This window comes from Aquila chrysaetos, chromosome 12 (assembly GCF_900496995.4).
Source record: "Aquila chrysaetos chrysaetos chromosome 12, bAquChr1.4, whole genome shotgun sequence".
Lineage (NCBI taxonomy): Eukaryota > Metazoa > Chordata > Aves > Accipitriformes > Accipitridae > Aquila > Aquila chrysaetos.
This window is the reverse complement of record NC_044015.1, coordinates 14,912,371-14,935,314: the sequence shown is the minus strand read 5'-3', so window position 1 is coordinate 14,935,314 and position 22,944 is coordinate 14,912,371. Positions and strand designations below refer to the sequence as shown.

The following is a 22,944-nucleotide window of genomic DNA, read 5'->3' as shown; positions in this document are numbered from 1 at the left end:
GTAGCTGGGTGAAACCCTGGGGATAACAGAAAGTAATTGTGCTGAGGATCTATACCTGATAATTGTTCTCTAAGCTAGCACTTCAGAGAGGCAGCATGTTGACATGACAGTTTTGTTTGAAGATGTCTTCTCTACGGAGTGTCTTCTCCACTTTAAAATCCACCAGCTCTGTTGCTTAACAGTTGTTCATTTATTTTTCAGTTCTCACATCCCAACCTGAAATCAGCAGGTGCTCTACCACAAATTTAATTCAGATTGTTTGTCCCAGGAATTCTGTGATGGCTGTTGTAACTACAACCTTTATACGTTCCACTTGCCTATAACAGTCTTTGAAAAATGTTTTCAGAGTATTTACATTCATTAGAGAATCTGAACATTTAAAATTTTGGGATATTTTTCACACTGTAACCTTAGGAAAATTCCTTGGGCTGAAATGTTCTAAATGATCTTTTAATAGGAAATACACCTTCAAATCTCTAAGAGCTTAAGAAAAATCTTAGCCTTTGTCTTTTTTCACTTCAGCTCCTTGTTTATTAAATTGAGGTAAAAGTTTACTTCTCAAGGTTGTTATGAGAATTAGTGTTATGCAGACTGATTCTACAATGACTGGACTATACAGACAAGTGGATAAGTATCAGTTAGAAATACACACGTTATTGTACTCTCCCTAAAGACTACCTGTATACTTATACTCTTTTGGAAAATACCTTAATATATCTTTAAAAAAAGGAGATTATTTTCTGTAACTACACAGGTTCTCTAAAAGTGTTTTGCTGGTGGTTAATTTATGACATGCCATGAGGTATAGCATTAAGGCAAGCATAGAGCAGGGCTCTTCACTTCACTCTTCCTTTTCAAGTGCTCATTTGGTCTAGTTTTAGGAAGATGCTACATATACAAAATAAATCATTTTCCAATCCTAATATTATCACTTTGAATTCAAAAGGGACTCAATTAGTCATCATTACAGTTTAATGGCCTGAAACACTTTAGTGTTAATAAGTACCTGAAAAAGTAAACTCCTACCTCTTGTAATTTAAACCATTACATGCTTTTTTCAATAGAAAAGATAATTTAGGAAAAATAGAACCTTATGTCTTAGCTAGCAATTTTATAACAGCAGTAGGTATGAAAATTAAAATTCTCATTATGCTCTTTGTAGCTTCATGTAACGTTAAGAAATTACGCACAGGGTCTTCCTAGTCTATGAAAAGGATGATGGAGGGGAATGAGTATGCTGTGCAAAATATTTTTCCCTCATTGTGAAGAAGAAAAGAGGCAGAAGTATTTGTGGATTTTCACTCTGTTTTGATGCAAAAGCTGGTCTGGCCAGTCTGGAAGGGACTTACATGTCGTCTTCATTTACACTGAGCTAATTTTTTACAGGAAATGGCAACCAAATGATCATCATGGCTTTTATGGGCCAGGAGAGCAATCTATTGCTTTTCAGTTTTGCTTCAGATCTGTGCATGCTTTTTCATACGATGTGATGAAGGTTACGCAATAGTGTAACCTCACATACATGAACTTCAACCTGTGAAAGAAAGCACCAATCTAGGGAGAAGATACTGAAACTTCATGTAATATACACAGATCTGCAGGCTTTTTGCATGTAAATGGTTGCTTGAGAGTATAAATAAAAGTTAGAGAACTCTTTGTTGTAGACTCCTGCAATCTTGTTTCAATAGGATTTATAAAATCAGTGCAATCTGTGTTTTATGATCATAAACTACTGTGTGGTTCTAACTGTTCATGGTTACAACTCAGTGCTTTGGCATATGCTCAGCATGAAATATATGAATAGGGTCTTTTTCTTCAGTGAGATTATTTACACATTTACTGTTTGTAGGATCAGGTCCAAATCATGTTACAAACAATTACATTTGTGCCTAAGAAGACAATAAACCTTGACTATTTCTCTGGTTGTACAGACAGTTTATTATATTCTCAGACTGTAAATTCCTGTTGGTTCATATGAACTTCTGTGCTCTTCTGGAGGCAGTTAACTTCCTGCAGCTGATAGGTTTATAGTCTATACAAAAGACCTTTCAGAATATTAATGTGTCAAATATATGCACAGAGCATATTCATTCAGCTACACCATTTCCATTATAATGGATGGGTGGTACTGAGTGTGCAGTTGCAAAACTGTTCTATTGGAAGCGTCCTTCATTTAGGGTGCACTTCCCACCAAGTAAAAAAATATCATAGCAAGGGGCACTGTAAAAATGTCATAATGAGTGCTGTTTTGAGTGAATGTGAATTAAAAAATGTTTTTCCCTGTAAATTCATCAGCTAGAAAAATGAAAGCTCTCACATGAATATATTTTAATTAATTCTGTGCAGTTTTACCTTACACTGAAACTAGAACTGATTGTTTTTATATATTTAGGAATCTACATTTCAGTATTTCTGAGAACTTCATGCTCTTGCATAGATGTTTTCACACAATCTGAGCAGGATATAGAATCATTATCCCATTTCACAGGTATGGGACTGAGGTATAGAGAGAAACTGTGGCTTGTCTTCACTGCGTTCCTACAAGAGGCTATGGTTAATACTCGGTTTTTGATTGGGCACACAAACAATTCTTTAGACTCCATTTAAATAGTGTTTCTGGGCTGATCCATTGGGTTGGAGTGAATTGGACAGAAAGTCAAGTGCTGCTGTTAGGGATACTCAAAATTGCAGCATCTGGAGCTTGAATAACTCATTGAACTCATCGCTGTGGCTAGCTCCAGTGCTATTGATCAATGCAGTCAATCTTTGTCCAGCTATGCTAGTTGAAACAGAATAACGTGAGTCTGTTAGCTACATTTGTAGTGAAGACAAGCCATTAAGTGACTTTTCCAAGCACATAAAAAAAGAAAGCAATCTGGGTCTTTGGAATCTCATCTGTTTTCTGTCCAATATCTGAAGTGCGACTTTATGCATAGACATTGCTGAATGATTTTGTACTGATGCTAACAGGCAATAATTTTTGTGTTGCATATTTTTCATTAATGACTAGCATTATTGGAAAAAAACCCAACAATTCCTCCCCTGACAATTTATGAAGGTTTCCCTTCAACAGTAAATATTATCACTGATGATGTTAATGAAGACATTAGTTTCACAGCATTTGAAGTACTGAAACACTCCACTGTTAACTAGCCTAGTGGGGTTTATGCTAATGTAAAATGTAATAAAGTAGAGGCCACTATCTCTTTAAGCTGAAAGAAAGGAAACTTGTTTCTACTTCCAAGGGATGCCTAGTGTGTGCTTATCTAATTGACTGTGTATTTTGTCTAGGTGTTGAGGGAAAGCTAAGAGAATGAAGGCTCTAAGTCCCCAGTGGAAGCATGATATGGCGATGCAGTGCTGGTGCTGAATTGTTCTCTCTGATGGCTCTATGGGAGTGGATAGCACTGAGTCTTCATTGCTGGGTTTTAGCAGTTGCTGCTGTTTCGGATCAGCATGCCACAAGCCCCTTCGACTGGCTCCTCTCTGATAAGGGACCCTTCCATCGCTCACAGGAATACACAGATTTTGTGGACAGAAGTCGACAGGGATTTAGCACAAGATACAAGATTTACAGGTATGAAGCAAAGGGAAAGCAATTACAGAGATATCATCCTTAGAAGTTGTAAATTATCAACAAGAGTTTCCTTAAGGGAAAGTTTCAGATGTGGGAACAAATCCATAGACAGAATATTCATTGCTGAAATATATGCAAGGCCATATATGCACTGTGTACTACGGAAATGCCTGCTTGTGTTATTTCTATTTTGTTTAAAGAATTTTTGGTAATTGATTATGTTGCTTTGGGAAACGTTGTTTACTACCTACCTCTACTCTGCCCTAGTGACATACTCAAAAATGTTCTAAGGTATTCAAACACCATCTTTGACTGCAGAGGGCAAACATGGAACACCTTTGATCATGCAGCAAGATCCAGTTCAATTGCTTTCAGTGTGGCTCATCAAGACATAAGCTGAGACTTTAAGAATGAAATTGTGGCTCCACAGATACAGCCAGCAAAGCATGGACTTTATTGTACAAATCAGGGCATTTCAGAAGCGACTCAAAAGGTTTAATGTTAGTTCATACCAGTGTTTTGAGAAGCAGTTTTCTCATCCCTGAGGGATTGAGCATTAAGAGCCACTGTGAGTTTTAACAGAAGTTGCAAGTGTTTGGTCTGTCACAAAACTCAGCATTAGGCTGGCCCAATTCAGACTGAGAAAAATAAAAACAGGCAAAGACTTCAGAAGTATAGGTCTGCTTGAGAGTTTGTGCCTTGCTGTAGAATTGCTTTCATGATACATTAGCAACTTGTCAGTTTCTATGCTTTTGAGACGGCACTGGTGAAGTAGTGAAGTATCTTCTTCATCATTTGCAAGAGGTATAACTCAGTAACACCAGTTTATCAAGGACATGGGAATGAAAAGGAGAGTTCAGTTTAATAGTAGTGACCTAATGGCAAATAGAAAGAAGGGGAGAAATGAGGGAGCATGAGTGATTAAGGACTGAGAAAACAAATTTATAAGCAGAGAGACTTTTTCACTTCATATTTTTATAGATCCCTCCTGGCAGCAAAGAGAAGAGGGGTGGGGCAGCAACACAGCAGTACAGGACAGCTTTTTAACTTCCCTAATAACTCTCCAACCTATAAACACAGACCATCTTGGTATGGAAAGACACAAGCTGATTTAATTTAAAACCATGAAACAGATTGTGCAAATTTCATACCTATTTTAAACTATTATTCCCTAGTGGTTTCCAGCTCTTTAGAAGAAGTTAAGAGTGATATATGCTTATATGTATATTATATTTAGTCAATGTCCAGTGGCCTGTGACAAAACTGCTGCCTGAGTCTGTAAAGATTTTATTTTTAAGGCACTTGCTTTATTTTCAAGGAACTTGCTTTATTTTCCTTTCCTAAATAAATGCAGTAGAGGGCACTCTGTTGCAGGTCAATTTTGCAGTGGGCTCCTTTGCCATATAAAGAGAAATTAAACACATTTTGAAAATAAAGCGTGATTTGGAAATATGCTTGATGAAGTGGCTTGTCTTAGCAGAGCAGCATTGCCCAATATTTACGGCATTTTAAAAGCCAGCTGTCAGGACCAATAATGTAAAGCCAATAATGCAGAGTCTGAGGCAGCATATTTTATTCCTATTATTCTGTATTAGTCAACACTGAACCAAAATTATCTTGCTAAAACCATGAAAGATGGAACTGTATTTCATTTCAGCTCTTTCAATCAGGTCTTTGAGAATTTTTCTCCTCTCAGCCATCATTACAGAAACATTGTTAAGTTTTATAGATCTGTAATCATATTGCTAGTATTTATTTGGGTTTGTGCATAGGTTTCAATTGACTTTAATTTACACAATGCCACAGAAAGTGTTTCTTGTGTTTATTTCTATCCTCTGCCTATTGCCTTCAAGAAATGAGCCAGGAAGTCAAAAGAGGCATAAGCTACCTGAATCAAAAGAAAAGCTGAATTTTTTTATTTAGTCCTCCAAATACAGACCTTACTGCAAAGTTTCAGTGTAAAATATGGTCTCATTAGCAAGTAGTGCAGAACATGGTGACCTTGTTATGAACCACACACTGTAAATTTAATCCCTGTTGCTTTTCTACGAGCTTTCCCAGGCTAAAGGATCTGGAGTCTAATTGGTCTGTTCATTCCCTCACCTATCTTTTACCTAATGAAAATGATCCCTCAGGGATACAGTCCTGATTTGAATGGAGAGGTAAGGAAGGGGAAAACACAGGCCTACATTGACTCAGCTGAATCATGTTAATAAGAAAAAACACAAAGGTGCCGCTCCCAACAGTGTTAACAGGAGGGCTTCCTTTCTCTTTGCACTTCACTTCAGCCCTTAAAGCCCACACCTGCGACCTGACATTTTAAGAGTAAAGGGGAAGGAAAATCAACTCCATTTTAACATCCAAGCCAGGTCAAAATCCATGGGGCTGAAGACGAGTGAAATGTATAGGGTGAGAGACTCCAGCAGATTGTGTCCCATTTTGAATCCTTTCTGGTAGGATGTTGGTGGCACAATTGGGTTGGACAGAAAATGACTGAAGATTTTTTTTTTTTTTTTTTCTTTTTTTAATGGCACAAATGTGGCAAGTACCTGCAGACTACCTAAAGGTGTGCCTCTCTTTGGGGAAGGAGTTGGCTCCAAAAGAACTGATGGGACTGTGACAAGTAGCAGCTCTCTTTCCACGTCTCCAGACCAATGGCATCCAAACCACACAGAGAAGATGACCCATTGTATCTCTCTGCCAAAACCTATCAAGTACTGCTGCCCATGGGAACTATCTCAGGACGACCAATCTAACACTGGTGTTTATAAATAACAGCAGTTAAAAGGTCTCAGTAAAAATAATGGAAAAACAACAGTGAGTTGCACATACTGCATGTAGTATTTTAAAATGTATTGGACGAGATTTCAGCAAGAGACTGCTGTATGACTTTTGTTTTCCAACAATGGAACAATTATGTAGCAACTCGAATGATATTTTGATTCCCATTATTTTTTCCCCTCCTTTGGCAGTATCAGGAGAGGCAGTAATAATGTAGAAAAAAATAAAATCTCAATTAAATCATTAACTTTCCCAATTTTTTTATTTCAAAATAATATTCCCTATTATAATCAAGATCATATTAAAAAGTAGGGAATACATGTTTTTCTGCTTTTCGTTAAATCAAGTAATGCACATTTCTGTAAATACCGAAGTGCCAGACATAAAGGCCTTTATCCTGCCCCATTGTTTGATGCTGAGTTGAATGGGATCAATGTCACGTACTGCAGGCCCATGAAAGATATAGAATGATAAAAATCAAGATAATAGGACAGAGGACTGGAAAACCACATATTAAAGAGAACTACAAAGAATATTAAAGTGAAGATTACTTGAAAGCTGATGGAAACATTTTCATTATTTCTCAGCTATTGAGTAAAACAGTGTTGTGCTACTTGTTTTATTCCTGTTGTTTGCATGGCAGGAGACAGACTGATTTTAAAGTTTAGTTTCACCTAAACATATATGGCAATTGCTTTCCATACTGTCCAGTAGCCTTATTTTTTTCAGTTCTTAAATTACGTAACCTGTTTGCATTTAAAATAGATGGAGTCCAACTTTTAGACTAAAACAAGAAAAATTTATCACTATATGGACTCTGTGCTAGCATTTCTATTTTCCCCCTAACTCTTTGTATGCCAATGAGGCAAAGAGCAACTGCTTTGTATCCACAGCCCCTGGTCACTATAAACAAGTGTTCATCTGACTATGAATCTGCTATAAATTGCAGAGATGAAGACAAGGATTGGCACCAACGAGTACACTTATTAACCGAGTTCAATTTCTTATGAGAGGTTGTCATGGTTTAACCCCAGCCAGCAACTAAGCACCACGCAACTGCTCACACACTTCCCCCCCGCCCAGTGGGATGGGGGAGAGAATTGGGAAAAAAAAAGTAAAACTCGTGGGTTGAGATAAGAACAGTTTAATAGAACAGAAAGGAAGAAAATAGTAATGATAATAATAACAATAATAAAATGACAATACTAATAAAAGGATTGGAATATACAAAACAAGTGATGCACAATGCAATTTCTCACCACTTGCTGACCGATGCCCAGTCAGTTCCCGAGCAGCAATCTGCCCTGCCCTAGGCCAGGCCCCCCCCCCCCCCCCCCCCCCCAGTTTATACACTGGGCATGGCATCACATAGTATGGAATACCCCTTTGGCCACTTTGGGTCAGCTGCCCTGGCTGTGTCCCCTCCCAACTTCTTGTGCCCCTCCAGCCTTCTTGCTGGCTGGGCATGAGAAGCTGAAAAGTCCTTCACTTAGTCTAAACACTACTTAGCAACAACTGAAAACATAAGTGTGTTATCAACATTCTTCTAATACTGAACCCAAAACATAACACTATACCAGCTACTAGAAAGAAAACTCTATCCCAGCCGAAACCAGGACAGAGGTCTTAACTTAAGCATAATATGTTTTTTAAAGATAAAATTTACACTTTGCCTTATCTCCCTATTTAGCCTTCAGAGCATAAAACAACCATGTGATAAAAACAACTCATGCATAAAATATGGGAAGGTAGCAGTAGAAAAATCTACTGTCACCCGTATTTTAATTTATACATTAAAGATCAGTTATGTCCATGGGCAAACAAACTGATTCTGTAGTGTGCTTAGCTCCCCAAGGAGAGGAGCTTTCAACATTACAGGGTAGAGCTGAAAGAGAGAAATATATGTGTAATAATGTTTTAATCAAGTATTGCAGAACATTAAATGCAACTGATGTTACCAACGTTGTTGTAAGTTGGGAATGGTGGGCTGGTTATGTTCATTATGTGGTAGTGTGGTATTCCCTATAATTCTTCAAAGGAAGTATCCTCCTGCAGGAAATTAAATAATTGCCACAGCTATTGGTGGCATTCATTGCCACGGATCTATGAAGAGAAAAGCCAGGAAAGCACCTGGTTGACTGCTGAAAACCTCCAAGTTAGTGGGAATGCTGTGTCAATATTTTATGGAAGGTGGCTCCTGTAGTTAATATCAGTAAATATTTTGGCAAGGAAACCCGAGTTTATAATTTGTTATGTAATACACAATGGGAGTACTGTGCCTGTTATGTAAATCAGCTACCCAGACAAAGGAATTTAAATCCAAACAGAATGAGATGAGAGGTTACCAGGATGGAAAGAGTGATTGTGAAATTATGCAAAGAACCTACATTGTATCAGAAGAGGTAATTTCTACAGAGATAGGGAAGTATTCATGCTATCAAATAAAGTCCTGAGGAAATACCCTCAGGGATACTGTGTAGTTTTGTTCAAGCAAAGTGATTTAAAATCTGAAACAGATGTGAAAAATCAGGGGAAAGAAGAGCCTAGCTTCTTCTTTTAAGGCAGAAATGTTTGGCACTGTTAGGGGGAAAAAAAAAAAAAGACAAAAAAGGAGAGACATAGCTGAAAGAGGATACAGTTCCTGTCAATATACATATCATAAAGTGAGATGAACTATTTAAACCAAACGTCATCACTGTCATAAAACCAAATTCATATAAACTGGCTATGAATAAATTTAGGCGGGCTATTTGAAAAAGGTTCTAATCATTAGAGTAAAATAGTTCTGGGACATTAAGTTACAAAACCTTACCAATCCCATGAATAGGGGCAAAGGGTTATAAGATGTGGTGCTTATGACAGTGGACTAGGTTTTAGCAACTACTGAAATCCCTTTGAGGTAAGTATCCCTAACAAGTGTAGAATACTAGTCTGCAAAAGGAAAAAAAAAACCCAACTCCTAAAGAACTGAGTAGCTCTGTGCAGCACTGTATTCCTGTAGCTTAAGAAGTGTTCCTTTAGAGGTTGTTTTAAAAGGGATTGTGTTTGTTCACGAACAACTAAAAAAAAAAAGTATTAGAAAATAATGCTATCAAATGAAAGATTATTTTGTATTAGAACATATTGGATTCCTCTCATATGTTCTGAATCCTCTTGTAACTGAACCTATAGGGTAAAGTGAGCAAGACTGAAGACTGTAGTAGAACACTAACATGTTTTAACACTTGTGCATGAGTTTAAGTACAGCCAACATTAAAGTTTGTTGTGTTTTTTATTCCCTATCAACATATTTTAGCCCACAGTTATCACTAGACTTCTTGACACCTGTATACTCCTGACAGACAGTGTTGATAAAAAAAGATAAGAGGTTCAGTTGTGGAGGTACACATCAACATGCCCTGATTTGCAATTTTCACCCCAGTGTACAGTCTGGTATGACATTTCATTGTGCTGTTCCCGAGGTTGCTTTGAACTGATAATTTAGGAATTTTAAGGCAGGGAGAAGAACTAATAAAATGTCTTCAACAATTTCTTCCAATACAAATGTTTAGTAAAATGGAGGGCTGAAAAGAGATGCCAGCCATCATAGCTTTCAAAAGTCTAAGGAAATGATGGTATGGTATTTCTTGGTGCTGTTATTTCCTATACACTTGATCACACTCTAGAAATCATCATCACTGACAATTTTTTGGAAGGCCCCATTTGGTGCTGGAAGCATCAGGGCTGTTGTCTTTTGGAAATAAGACTGCTTCTTTGGAAACTAAGACAGGAGCTCATTTCTCAGACATGGACCTCAGTTTCCTTAACACAAAACATCACCTACAAAACCCAAAAAAGGTGAGGAAGGTAGTGACAGAGGAGTGGAACAAGATATATCAAAGAAAGGAATGAGGCAAGTTAGTACTGGAGAAGCTGAGGAAAGAAATGGGCTGTAGTCAGCAAACTCTAACTCTAACTGGTGACGATGGTGGCTTTCAACAGGTAGCTTAGCAAACTGATCAACCATTGCCTTCAACTCTTCAGAGCCTTTGTTTCCTTGAACATTGAATTGCATGCACAGTGTCACTGCTGGGCAACTGAGCACTGGGATTATAAATGCACCAAAGAGCAAACAAGTTTATCTTCCACAGTTGCCGTATCAGTAGGGAATAAAGAGCAGGAACAGTTCTGTCTGCCTTTTCCAGAAATTAACTGTATCAGTGAATTGCTTCTGGCCTGCATTGTAACTGGTCAGCTTGCTTTAGGGAATTTTCCATTCAACCTGGTGGATGAAAGGTACAGTAATCGAAGGGACCATCATTCTCAGAATGTTTACAAAAGGCTAGACTACTGAATGCACAAAGTCCTCTTTTTAAATCCAGTGGCACATAGGCTGGGAGTGGAGAAGAGCAGCTCAAAGAGAGTTTCTGGGATTGTGAGTTGATAGATTTCCACTGGAAAAATAATGTTTGTAGTCCAGTACAGTGGCCTCATTATTACAGGCAGTATGGGTACACAGAACAAAAAGATGCTGATTTTGGTCCGGAGGAATCAAACAGCAAGAGTTTCCTACAGTGGAAGAAGAATTGAATTAAAAAAAAAAAAAAGAGGACATAATTTTTTAAGAATGTCTGGATCTGAAAAATATCAATGAGTTTCATTTCTGATTGTGATATACCTTAACAGCCTCTCTTAATCTAGTTAGCTGGGCGTAATAAAGACATGACGTAAGTTAAATAACTGGCTTTGGTGAAACTGCTTTCATAAGTACATACCTGAGCAAAATAAAAGCTTTAAATGACCGTATTTCCAGGTCTAGCAATACTTGGACAATGTTCTCCAAAATTATCTTAATTTCCAGACCTTTGTTTCAAATGTAAATCTCCCTCATAGGGAAGCATTTTTGTTTTATCTTTAGAGCCTAAACACATATCAAGTAGTGATGCTTTACAATGAGCAATTCCTATTATCAAAATTATATTAGTTTCTTGATCTATTTATCCAGGGAATTCTCTGGAAGGTACATGCATGTGAAAAGGTGGAAATAAAGGAACAGCTAATTTAAACTGAGATGCTACATATACATAACAGAAAACTTTAAAAAACGTTTTCAGATTAATTATAACCAGAGCCTAGTTTAGTTTACCAGTAATCTCAAGGGCTTGACAAGTACATAGCATGGATGTTCACAAAGGCAAAGTAGTCTTTCAATCATGTTCCTATGGCTACCATGCATGGGCTACTGCCAATGGCACTGGGAGCCTACGGGGCCCCTCAGATGAATACTAGAGATACCAGAGGTGCAGGAGATAAGGAGTGGACACCTATTTAAGTTTGCCCCTCTGATCCCAGTTATGCAAGAGGTGTGCCCCAGGTAGGAATATCTCCACAGGCAATGATAAAAGATATGTCCAAGGGCAACGATAAAAGAGGCTGAGCTCTCGTAGATACTTGTGGCCCAGGAAGAAGGGCAGACATGAGGGGCTCAGAGGTGGGCAGAAATGGCCAAAGAGAGGTAGGGAGTTCTGATTCCCAAAATGTCCTTCTCTTTCCAGCTCTGTTACAGATGTGAGGCAGCACAGCAGAGAAGTCATCTGCTCTAGGTAAAGGACTAGCACTTATCACTCGAGCACAGGAGAATCTGACACCGATCCACAATATCAGCCCTCAGCCCACCGTTGAAGGTCTTAGGAAAAGTGTGACCAGACCCTGATGAAACAGTATATTTTTAAGAGATGCTGGCTTTCTACAGAATCCTGCAGAAATCTCAGTGAACAACAAGAAATTTATTAGTCAGCCTAATCCTACAGCATTCCAAAACCTCTAAGTTGTTTTGCCACTGACAAGGGTCAGACCTACCCCATATCCCCTCAGTCCATTTTGTTGGCTCAGTATTAAACTACTGTGTTTCAAAACAAGGGTAGAGTTTTTCTCAGTGACATAAACAAGTTCTAGCACTGGGAAGGATACTAGGGAACAGTGCTGGCTAGGACAGCAGGATTAGGAGTGTTCTCAGGAGTCAGTTTGACAAGAACACAAGTGTGTTTCAGCTTGGCAACAAAAGAGAATATTGATGCCAAGATTGCCTTCTATATTTTTTTTTTTATAATACACTGCAGGAGTCTGTGTTTTGACAATGTCTCTTTGTATTTCTTCTTAGTTGTTTGGTGTATTTAATCAAAGATCCCAAGGAAACTCAAATGGCAAGGAGGAGAGTGAATCTTATTTTTTGTAAACATTGCTATAATCTATTTCCAGAATATACCCAGTTTCAAAATCTAATATTTTAAGGATAATTATTAGATCAAACCTCCTACTGATATGTTTCCCTAGAACAAAAAACATTTATTTAGAGAATATGGTGTGTCATCATTTCAGTTAGTAAGTTCATAAATCATTTAAGTTGCCCTAAAAAAATTAGGATAATGGAGGCTGTAACTTAATGGTTTCATGCAATCACTGAAGTAGTATAAAAGCTGTTTAACACTAATAATAGATTCATTCGTCAGTCAGCAGGATAGTCTGCCAGGGTCTTGTGCATGAAATCAGGTCGTTTTCATTAATTCTTCGAAGATTTTTGGTTAGTTGGGTCTTTGTTCTTTCATTTGCCCTTTTCATTTTTGTTTAAATATCCCTGCTAGTACGAGCACTGATATTCAAGATGTAGAGGATTTCAAATGCTGATTACTTTCATAAAGGGGAAGAAGAATTACCGAGATTTCTTTCAGTTACTGAAAAAAAAAAATTCTTTTTATTACTTGAATCAAGTTCCCTGTGCTTTCGTTTTAACCCCTATATTGTTATTTTTCCTTACTGCTGCTAAGGTCAGTAGTCATCTCCAAACAGAATGACTTTCAGGTTTTCCTTTTTGTCCATATGTTAGGTCTATATGGGTGGCATGTTATATCTTACATAGAGAAAAGAGCTGAATAGCACAGAAACCTTTTCTGTATTGAAAGACAGAATTGATTGGAATGTATGATTCTTTGTATAGAAGGGTATTTGTGCCTTTTCCATATGGAAAAAGAACAACTGACACCAAATGTGCTCATTCAAGAATTTTTGTCATTTTCTTCTACTATCATTGACTTAAGGTCATGGTCAATATCTCAGAATTCAAATCTTAGTTGTCTCTAGCTCTGATTGATTGATTCTACAGGTTTTATTAGTCATTATGCTGGTTGTGAATTTTTATTGTGTAGCTACAGATTAATTCCAACAGAGACCTTTGTGAAGAAAAGCAATACTTCAAATTAATGTCTTGTTGCTTGATTCTCCCTAGAATCCCAATATGATTGTTACGGATAATAGTGTTCTTAAGGTCATTAATGGCTCCATATCTCAATTCATCTTCTGATACTCTCAATTTCTACTTTATTTATGCAGCTTGAGAAGAGAAGATATTTTTACTGACCAGACAATTTGATATAGAGAGCTCTGAAAACTGCACACACAAAGCCCACTAGCAATTTAGAAGTCGTGTATGTAGGTCTCACATGCACAAAAAAGATAGCATCTGGCTTTAAGTAATGAATGTTAATTTCTCAAGGGAAAAACACAAATACAGGTTTTGACTTATACGAGTAACATAATTTGAAATTGAAAACATAAGACATATTCTACCAAATATTCTGAAAGATCAGCAGAATCTGAGACCTGAGGAAATATAATTGATTAATTCCGAATAAATATTTGTATTGTAACTAATTCTGAACTATATTCTTACAGTTCTTGAAATTTAACAAATAGGGATTTTTAACTTATACTCTGACTGCTAGTAGTAGAATTGGATGTTTTACTAGGAACTCAAATACAATATCAGCTTTGCCTACTGATAGATATGCTCTATTAATAGAAATTAAACGGAGGCAACACACCTTTATCCAGTTACATCTAACTGTGTTTTATTTAAACCTCGTCTTTAGCCATTTACGTAAAATACTGGCTATAGGTTATAATAATAAAACCAAATTCTAAACATTACACAGCATAACCTGTCTGATAACCCGCATTAACAAACAGAATAAAGTCTTTTGTCTACATTTCACATATTTGACCATGCAAAATAAATTAAAAAATAATAATTTCAACTAATTAAAAATGAAGGACCTGTAGTGAGGGGTCTTGTTACAAAGAACTGTTCGTTGCCATTTTTCTTTTAAAAAATAGCTAATCATGCTTTTGGTAGCAAACGACAAGACTGAATAAATTAAAATAAGTGGAAAACATGCAGTCTGTGGTGCTTGTTTATGTACTGATTTCTAGAACCAAGATATTTGTGATTACTGTCAGGGTGAATTGGTGTGAATACAAATGCATGTGTGTTTATATACATTTATGTGTATGTATGTATATATGTACACATGTATATGTATGTGTGTGCATGTACATGTATATATATGTATGTATATATACATACATCTAGATAGATATGGCTCAGTGAAAATACATTAGTTTATTCTTTCACATTTTTGCAGTGATAGAAAGAAGAACTTATATCTTCTACAGAGCCTTTGACCAATATGTTAATGACGCTTACTGTAGTCCCTTCCTGATGAATCGGAGGTCCAGAAATTCTCCATAACACTGGCAATGCCAAAAGATCTTTCCTCATTAGATCCTTGTATTAAAATGCCTCTGTCAGAAGCATTCTGTCAGATCTTGCTGCATTTTCCCATGCTTTTGGTCAACTCTAGATTATGTTACTTACATTAAACTTCAGCTGTGACTACAATAAAAGACATGTGAGAATCTGTAACCAAAACAAATTAACACGAACCTTCTGTTTCATACAGGGGCTATAATGACTTTGCTCCAGTTTTTTTCTCTAACTTTGCATATGATTCTGGATATAGTTAATGAAATTAGTCTTGACAGGATGTAGTTTTTATATATGTGTACAGAAAAAATATATATGCATGTATGTGGCTACAGAAGCTCTCTATTTAACTCCAAGTTTTCCACAGATTCCTTGTGTGATAATGTCATGTGAAATCCATATGCCATAGATTTTCCACCTGTATCTTCACTTGTGGATCCAGTATGTGCTCATGCTTGGACAGTGAACTCTCTGATAAGACCTGTCAGTATATCTGTTTGAAAAACGTTACAAGTTGTGCATAACTCCTACATTTCAAGGAATCTGAAAAAAGTTCGTGCTGAGTTCAGTGGCCAAGTTATGACTAACAGCATCTGAGTACAACTCAAAAATTGGATCCTGATTAGTTCTTTCATATGCCTCTTAAAGGCTCACTAGCCTCTGTTTCATTGCTAATTTCCTCAAGGACTGCTTTCCCACTTAGACAGCTTTGTCTTTTCACCTTTTTTTGGTGTCAGGGATTGAGTAGTATCTGAAAGATTTTTATTTGAGTTGCCTCTGAAATTTGCTTTTCCTTTTAGTAAAACTATTTTTTATATGGTTGACTTTGAAGGTCCATCTGTTTATTTAGAATTTTGCCTGAAGAAGTAATGGTTATGTCTATTTTTACTGCTGTCTCCTTGGCCTGGATGAGCACAAATGTGTGATTGTTTCCTGGTTCTGACATTGAAGTTCTGTGTGACTTGGGTATGCATGCTCCTGGTACCAAAACCATCAAGGAATATTACATATCAGTACAATATATTAAATCCCCTGACACTCACCCTTTCTGTTATGAGACACAAAACAAACAACCAAAATAAACAAACAAACAATTCAAAAAAATTTTTAGTATGATGGTCGTTTCCCGGACAATGAGGTTGATAGAATATCAATAACTTAAAAAGGAATTTTGACCATAGTAATTTATTGGAATTCAAAGACAATTAACATTAACATTTAAACTTAAAAGATTTGTGAACTAGGACATTAAAATGAAACAAAAATAAGTGTACTTCTACTTTTAAAAAAATGTCTCCATGTACCTATTCTATATTTATTGGGAGACAAAATTTTATATATAATAGTCACACATTTCACTCTGTTTATCTTCACAGTTAAAACATGAGAATTCCAAACCATGAGTGGGGTTGCAAGACTTTATATCATTATTTAGAGCAATAAAACAGTCTTCATTTGTTATTTATGCTAATACAAAGTGAGATTTGGCAAGTTTCTACACAACAAAAACTGAGGTCACATGACTCCAGTTTCTAATTCAGTTTGAATCTTTGGAAATTCCCAGGTATGGTTGATATGCATGAGTCAATATTCATCTCTCCCTGAGAAGTACTGGTTCTGTCACAGTAACTGGAATAAAACAGTAGGAAAAGGTAAATTTTAGTTAAGTAAACTTGGTAGCTATCTCAGAATTTAGCCAGTGAACAGAACTTTTGAGAGAGAGAGTGGGGTGGAACGGAGAGATATCCAGTTACATGTTATCAAATAGATTTGTGACTGATAGCTGTGTCTGAAGACAGTGTGTACCTCATATGAGGTGGTTTTATCCTCGTGAAATCTGCATTTCCAATCTGTAGTGAAAAAACCCTTGTGCTTTTCTTCTCAGTTTTAATGTGAGATCATCCTGAAATGTGCTAACGAAACAGTAATTTTATAAGGTGCTAGTGTGGCAAATAACATCCTTTAAAAGTCAGAAAACAAAGGAAAATGATGGTAAGAATCCCAGGTATGGAAAGGCCACTGGAGCTATTGCCTGCTGACACTATCTGCTCAGTGCAGGGCAAGAGGAAAGTAGCTTGAGCTTAATACCCACAGGGTAATTACAGGGAACCAGCTGTTCTTTGAGTGCCATAGTGAATACAGATTGTTTTCCTACAGCTTTGTGTTCTGGTTGATGGCTTGGTCTGACTGGAGCTTATCTTGCAGTCAAGGCATTTATGAGAGGGTCACTCTTTTGCACTCGCATTCAGCTCTGTGGGGTCATTTTCAGGTGTGCCTTTGTGATCACATTATTTTGCCCATTATGACTTATGGTGATAAAATGTGAAAATAGTTTTAAAGTGATTTATGTTTTAACATGTCTAGGAATCCATGAAATTTGTTTGACATTGGACAGGGAGTTAAAAAATTATTTGGAAGAGATATAGCCATATGTCTGTAACACCTACCTACATCTACTACCACAACACAGTTGCACAGCCTCTAGTTTTTAAGAAACCAGGCTAAATCAAATCTAGAATCAGCCTAAATGAGAAAGGTTCCATTCTTGACTGATAAGGGTCACTAATGCCACCAATTTGAAAATGCACCAGCTTACTGTGGTGAGATTTTGAGCTAGTAGGACAGGAGCTTAGGCCTCAACTGACACCTAGGAGGTGATGCAGGCTGGCTCTTCATGGCCAGATTTGTAACAGGAAACTCAGGACCATGTCCCATCTCCAGAGTCCCATTGTACTCCCCACTTTTGTGAAGGACACCTAGACAACTGAGGGCTGAGAACAGGAGGGCACATTGCAAAGTATATTTGCTGCACGTGTTGCATGTGGCCTTGTTTTGTAGTAGGGAAGGATTAACTCCATGGCAGGTGGTAAGTGTGTAGTTTTTCAGTGGCTGGGATATTTGTATTCTTGACAAGTAATGTCTGAACTTAATTTTTTAGTCTGAACTTAATTTTTTTTAAATACAAAGTTCTCAATTCCACTCCCCCCCACCCCTGATACATTTGTTTCTAATTAGAGAAATGGAGCATGGATTTAAGCTTGTTCATCATTTTTGCTCTAGGGATTGTCTAATGGCCTATGGTGCATGGAGATTTCTAACAGCACTATAAACAGTTTATAGAAGTAGACCACAAAGTATGCAGGGTGTATGGATGACTGAGGCAAAATAGTAAGAACAGCTTTATGTTTGGTAAAAGTTTTTTTTTAGTTTTGGGCATTGGATATTACATCCCAAATCCATGCTGTATTTTACTATTTTCTCATGGAAGGATGTCACTATTACACCCCATGTTGCTGCTGGGACATATTACATTCATTGAATTATTTGCTCTTACCAGATCAAAGCAACAAGGTGATTCTCCCCCTCTACTCTGCTCTCATGAGACCCCACCTGGAGTACTGCATCCAGCTCTGGAGTCCTCAGTACAGGAAAGACATGGACCTGTTAGAGCTGGTCCAGAGGAGGGCCATGAAAATCATCAGAGGGCTGGAACACCCCTCCTGTGGAGAAAGGCTTAGGGAGTTGGGGTTGTTCAGCCTGGAGAAGAGAAGGCTCCGGGCCGACCTTATTGTGGCTTTTCAATACTTAAAGGGGGCTTATAAGAACGATGGTGAGAGACTTTTTACCAAGGCCTGTAGTGACAGGAGAAGGAGTAATGGTTTTAAAGTAAAAGAGGGTAGATTTATATTAGATATAAGGGTGAATTTTTTTATGATGAGGGTGGTGAGGCACTGGAACAGGTTGGCCAGAGAAGGTTTGGAAGCGTCCTCCCTGGAAGTGTTCAAGGCCAGTTTGGATGGGGCTTTGAGCAACCTGCTCTAGTGGAAGATGTTCCTTCCCGTGGCACGTGGGTTGGAACTAGATGATCTTTAAAGGACCCTTCCTACCCAAACCATTCCATGATTCTATGATTCTAAGAATGAATGCAAGAAGCTGTGTGGCTTTCACCAGTCAGGCAATCAGACAACATGAACAGTTTTTCTCTGCACCTTAACACTATTAATCAATATAGTTCTTGTCCGTTTATAATTTCATGAGATATGTCACTGAATGTCTTACCTGTTGGGTCTTAGCAAAATGTTCAGTAGAAGGTGGCTCACAGCATATAACTCAGAATCAAATACAGATGCTAATTTTTTCTGCTTCACTGAAAAAAAAACCCAATAAATTATTCTTCTGCCACAAGGCAAGGTAATACCTTTTAATCAATGCTGAAATGCAATAATGGAGCAAAATGAAAGACTTCACATTACAGATGCCCTGGACAAAGACCCTCTAGTTATTTACCCTTTGGCTGTTACTAGCTCCTGAAAATCAGGGACCATACTATTTCTGTAACAACAATTTTATGCAAAAAAGACAGGCAGTTACCTGTAAATTAGTCTTCTGGGATAGTAAACTCACCATTTCAGATGAAGTAATCCATTTGTAGTTAAACCAAAGGGTCTGAACTGACTGACTACAGAAATTTCTGGGTTTAGACTAGCATGAAACGGGATGTTGATCGTCATTGTAAATAGTCAGGCATACACAGAGGAAAATATAGAAAAGTATAAATGTGTCCACTGTGGACCTGATGCTGAAACTAATCCAGCAAAAGGTTTAGGATTTTGGATTATTTAACTCCTTTCTGACATAAAGAAAGATGTTTTTATCACTGATAACAAATGGTGGAATTTGGAACAGTAGTATGGAGATTTAATTCTCATGCTGTGAAATGAAGAATGGTCATACTCATCACAGGCAGAAGCAGAAGGTGGCTTTCACAACTAATGTGTTCAAGGATTACACATTTACTTTTTATGAGATCTTCATCTACTAATGAACACAATATATAAATGTGATAGCTACCCCACTAGTTACTGAGCCATCAATAATTTTCTGCCAAAATACTTTCTTAATGGCAGGCCGTTAAGGCCACTTAAATGAAAATTTCATATTTTTAAGGGTTCTTTGAAAACTTAAATATAAACTTGAAAGCAAACAAGAATTTATTTCTACATCCAAAATATCAGAGACTGTCAAGAATTTGCTTCTCCCCCTTAACCACTATCCCAAATGCCTCCAACATCTGATTTTCTTAGATTTCTTTTTTCCCTAGGAATGATTCTAAACACCAATAACTAAGAGTCCTAATGCCTCTCCTAAATTAAACCTGAATATAGAAGAAAAAATTGCCCAACGCTTTTTAATTTTTGTTGCTGTTCTCTCCTGTTGTTCTGGGAACTATCCATTGTGCGCTGAAAACTGAAATACTCAGCTTAGAAAACTGAAATTTTGGAAGGTGATTTGCTTATCAGAGGGGAAGTTTAGTCCCAATTATATTGGTCCAAACATAGTGTGAAATGATAAGGATATAGCATGGAGCAGGTACAAATGCTGCATAATGCCACACCCTTTAATACCTACCACTAAGCAGTTAAATTCTTCTGGTTTGTTACATTTTTGTAAGGTCTTTCCAGGTTGTTTGAACACCTTTTTCATACCAAATAATATTCTAAACCACCAGTTTCACTGAAGTCAATGATATAATTAACTTTTTACTCAAAAGAAATAAAACTTTGAGAATATATGTGAGTATGTGTGTGCAGATTTTGGAACCCATTTTGAGGCAGATGGGATGTTAGGCACACACTGTGTTTCCTCTGAAGTAGTTTGTAGTAATTTCTGTTTTCAGCCATTTTTGTAATGCTGATAAGCTTAAATGAGCAATATCAGGAAAGAACACAACTGTCCGTTATAAACACCTCCTATTTCCCAGTCTTCTCTAATGACAGCTTGTGTCATTTCTGCTGTGTAAATCTTGTCAAGTTGGTAGTATTTGTGAAAGGATTAGCTTTATCCTGTATCTCTTCACTCTGTTGCCAGGGGTATTTAATTGTACAAGACAATTTTTTTATCCATAATCTGGCAAAGCATAGAACAACACACTCCTCCTTGCTATCCGATGGAGTTCACCTTTACCATTTTACTGCAATGCTTGTTCCTACATCTTTTTTCCTTTCTTTTTTTTTCCCAGAGCCGTAGACAACCCATAGCTGCAGCACGCAATGGACTGCAGAAGTAGGTTCCCTCCACCTGCTATAATTGGCATTGGTTTTCTGTTTAAACATTCACAGTCTTGATGCCACGCTAACTATAACTGCAACACTTTCAGTTGGTGAGGCAGCTTTTATTCATGCATTGGCTCATTGGGAAATGTGACTGAATATTGCATGATGGTAACCATCCTGCTCTGGTTTTACTAACCTGGAAAAGTTAGCTAGACATGTCAGATGCATAGCAGATAAAATTGTAAGTATAAATTCTAATTTTCCAGTTATGTACTTAACTGATTTTGTAGGGTGGTTGCTACTCAAGTATGAAATATTCTTGTATCTTTCTCTTAAAACATTTTACATGTTCATATTTTTTGCCCTGCTTTCGTTTCATGACAAAATACTAATAAAGGTAGGGGAACGAAGCTGACTCTGAGTTTCATATTAATCACTAATAAAAAGTGGCCCATGTAAATTCTTCTAAATACTAAGCTATCTTTTGCTGTCAATATAGACACAATTCACTGATCAGCAGCAATAAAGGCTCTTTAATTGCATACTTTTGTTATACATATTTCTAAGTAAGCATCTCCAAAGTATAAAAAGCATAATTACAATCTATAATTCAACTATCTAGGTCTATTGATAGAAATAGAGCCACATTTTAAATGAGCTTTAACAGTTTAACAGCTCTGTGCTTCAAAGAAAAGTAGATTAATACAAATAGCCTGCAGGGAAAGATAAAGGTTCAGATCTCAGCAATCTGAAAAACTTTCCATTTCTATGGAATCCAATTTCAGGCTACACAAATAAAGTTAAGAGGCTGAGTAAACTTGCTGCATAGAATATTTTTTATCCTAACTATTGTTGCTCATTGAATTAAATTTGATCATTCTGCTGAAGTTCCAGTTTTGCTTCATTCCTCATGATACAGCTATGTTCTGTCTTTGATGTTCTCTAAATATCATTGAAGCTAATGCCATATCAATTAAATATGCTGTTTAAGTACTATTTTTTTCTCACTAGTCAATTGTTGTTGAGATTTCTGTACAGCTTAGCATTACCATTCAGAACCAGATTCTCAAAAAAGCCTCGTATTTTCAAAAGACTTTAGTTCTTGGTGTGACATTTGTTTATTTAGGTACCTAAGAAGGGTAAGAGCTGTACTGAAGAAGATGGCTCACCAGTTTGCAAATTAATAACTAGGACAGTTCCACTATCCTTAGTGGTCTAACACTTACAATAAATTTGTGTAAACAGTTGATGCGTTTAACAAGATTATGCCTAGTAATTTGGATTAGTAGGTTCAGATCCTGATTGCAAAAACTTTGGGGCAGAGAATGATAGAGGAACAAAATAAATAATGATGTGAGGCTACAAAAATAAAAGAAAAATGTTCAGTCTATCATGAGGAAACCTTGACAGTTTTGTGAGGTAGAGGAGTTTTATACATGGGTATGAATTACTTACAGGAGGTGACCTAGTACTATGGATTTGAAGATCAGGGAGCACAAAAGGAGTTTGCAGAACAACAGCATTATACAATAATGAAATTAAGAGGTCTTCAAACAGAATTGGGGAAAAATTTACCAGTGACAGGCTCAGATGAGAAATCTATCACTGAACTTAAAATTATTTTTACTGTATATTTTTGCATAATATGAAATGTATTGGTGCATCATCATTTTATATGGCTTATGTCATCCTTCCTTCAGTAATTTTTGCCACCTGTTGTAGCATTGATTGACACTATATCACTCGGCTAAACCAAAAAAATTTTCTTTTAGAAATTTCTAACATGTTGCTTTCTGTGTTGCCTTAATCACCTTTTGTTATGGAATTAAGAGATAACATTTCCCTCCACCTTTCCTAGGCCTCTGAACCGTTGGCATTGGCTTCTGACAATGGCACTGACAGTGACCTGCTTGGTTTACTTGCAAAGAGGTGTCTTGACCTAATGTCAGATGTGG

The 22,944-nt window shown here is 37.0% G+C and overlaps 1 protein-coding gene across 4 annotated transcripts in view; it reads left to right on the top strand.

Moving 5' to 3' along the window:
• The window catches only part of BRINP3 (BMP/retinoic acid inducible neural specific 3), a 227,691-nt gene that overhangs the window by 14,982 nt on the left and 189,765 nt on the right, over positions 1–22,944 (top strand). For 3 of the 4 annotated variants that reach the window (XM_030033864.2, XM_030033866.1, XM_030033865.1), the window contains exon 2: positions 3,292–3,577. In XM_030033864.2, the coding sequence (XP_029889724.1) occupies positions 3,342–3,577 (236 nt within the window). In that variant the 5' untranslated portion in view covers positions 3,292–3,341. Of the gene's footprint in view, positions 1–1,593; positions 1,613–3,291; positions 3,578–22,944 lie in introns of those variants that run through there. The other variant, XM_030033867.1, reaches the window with a different exon arrangement.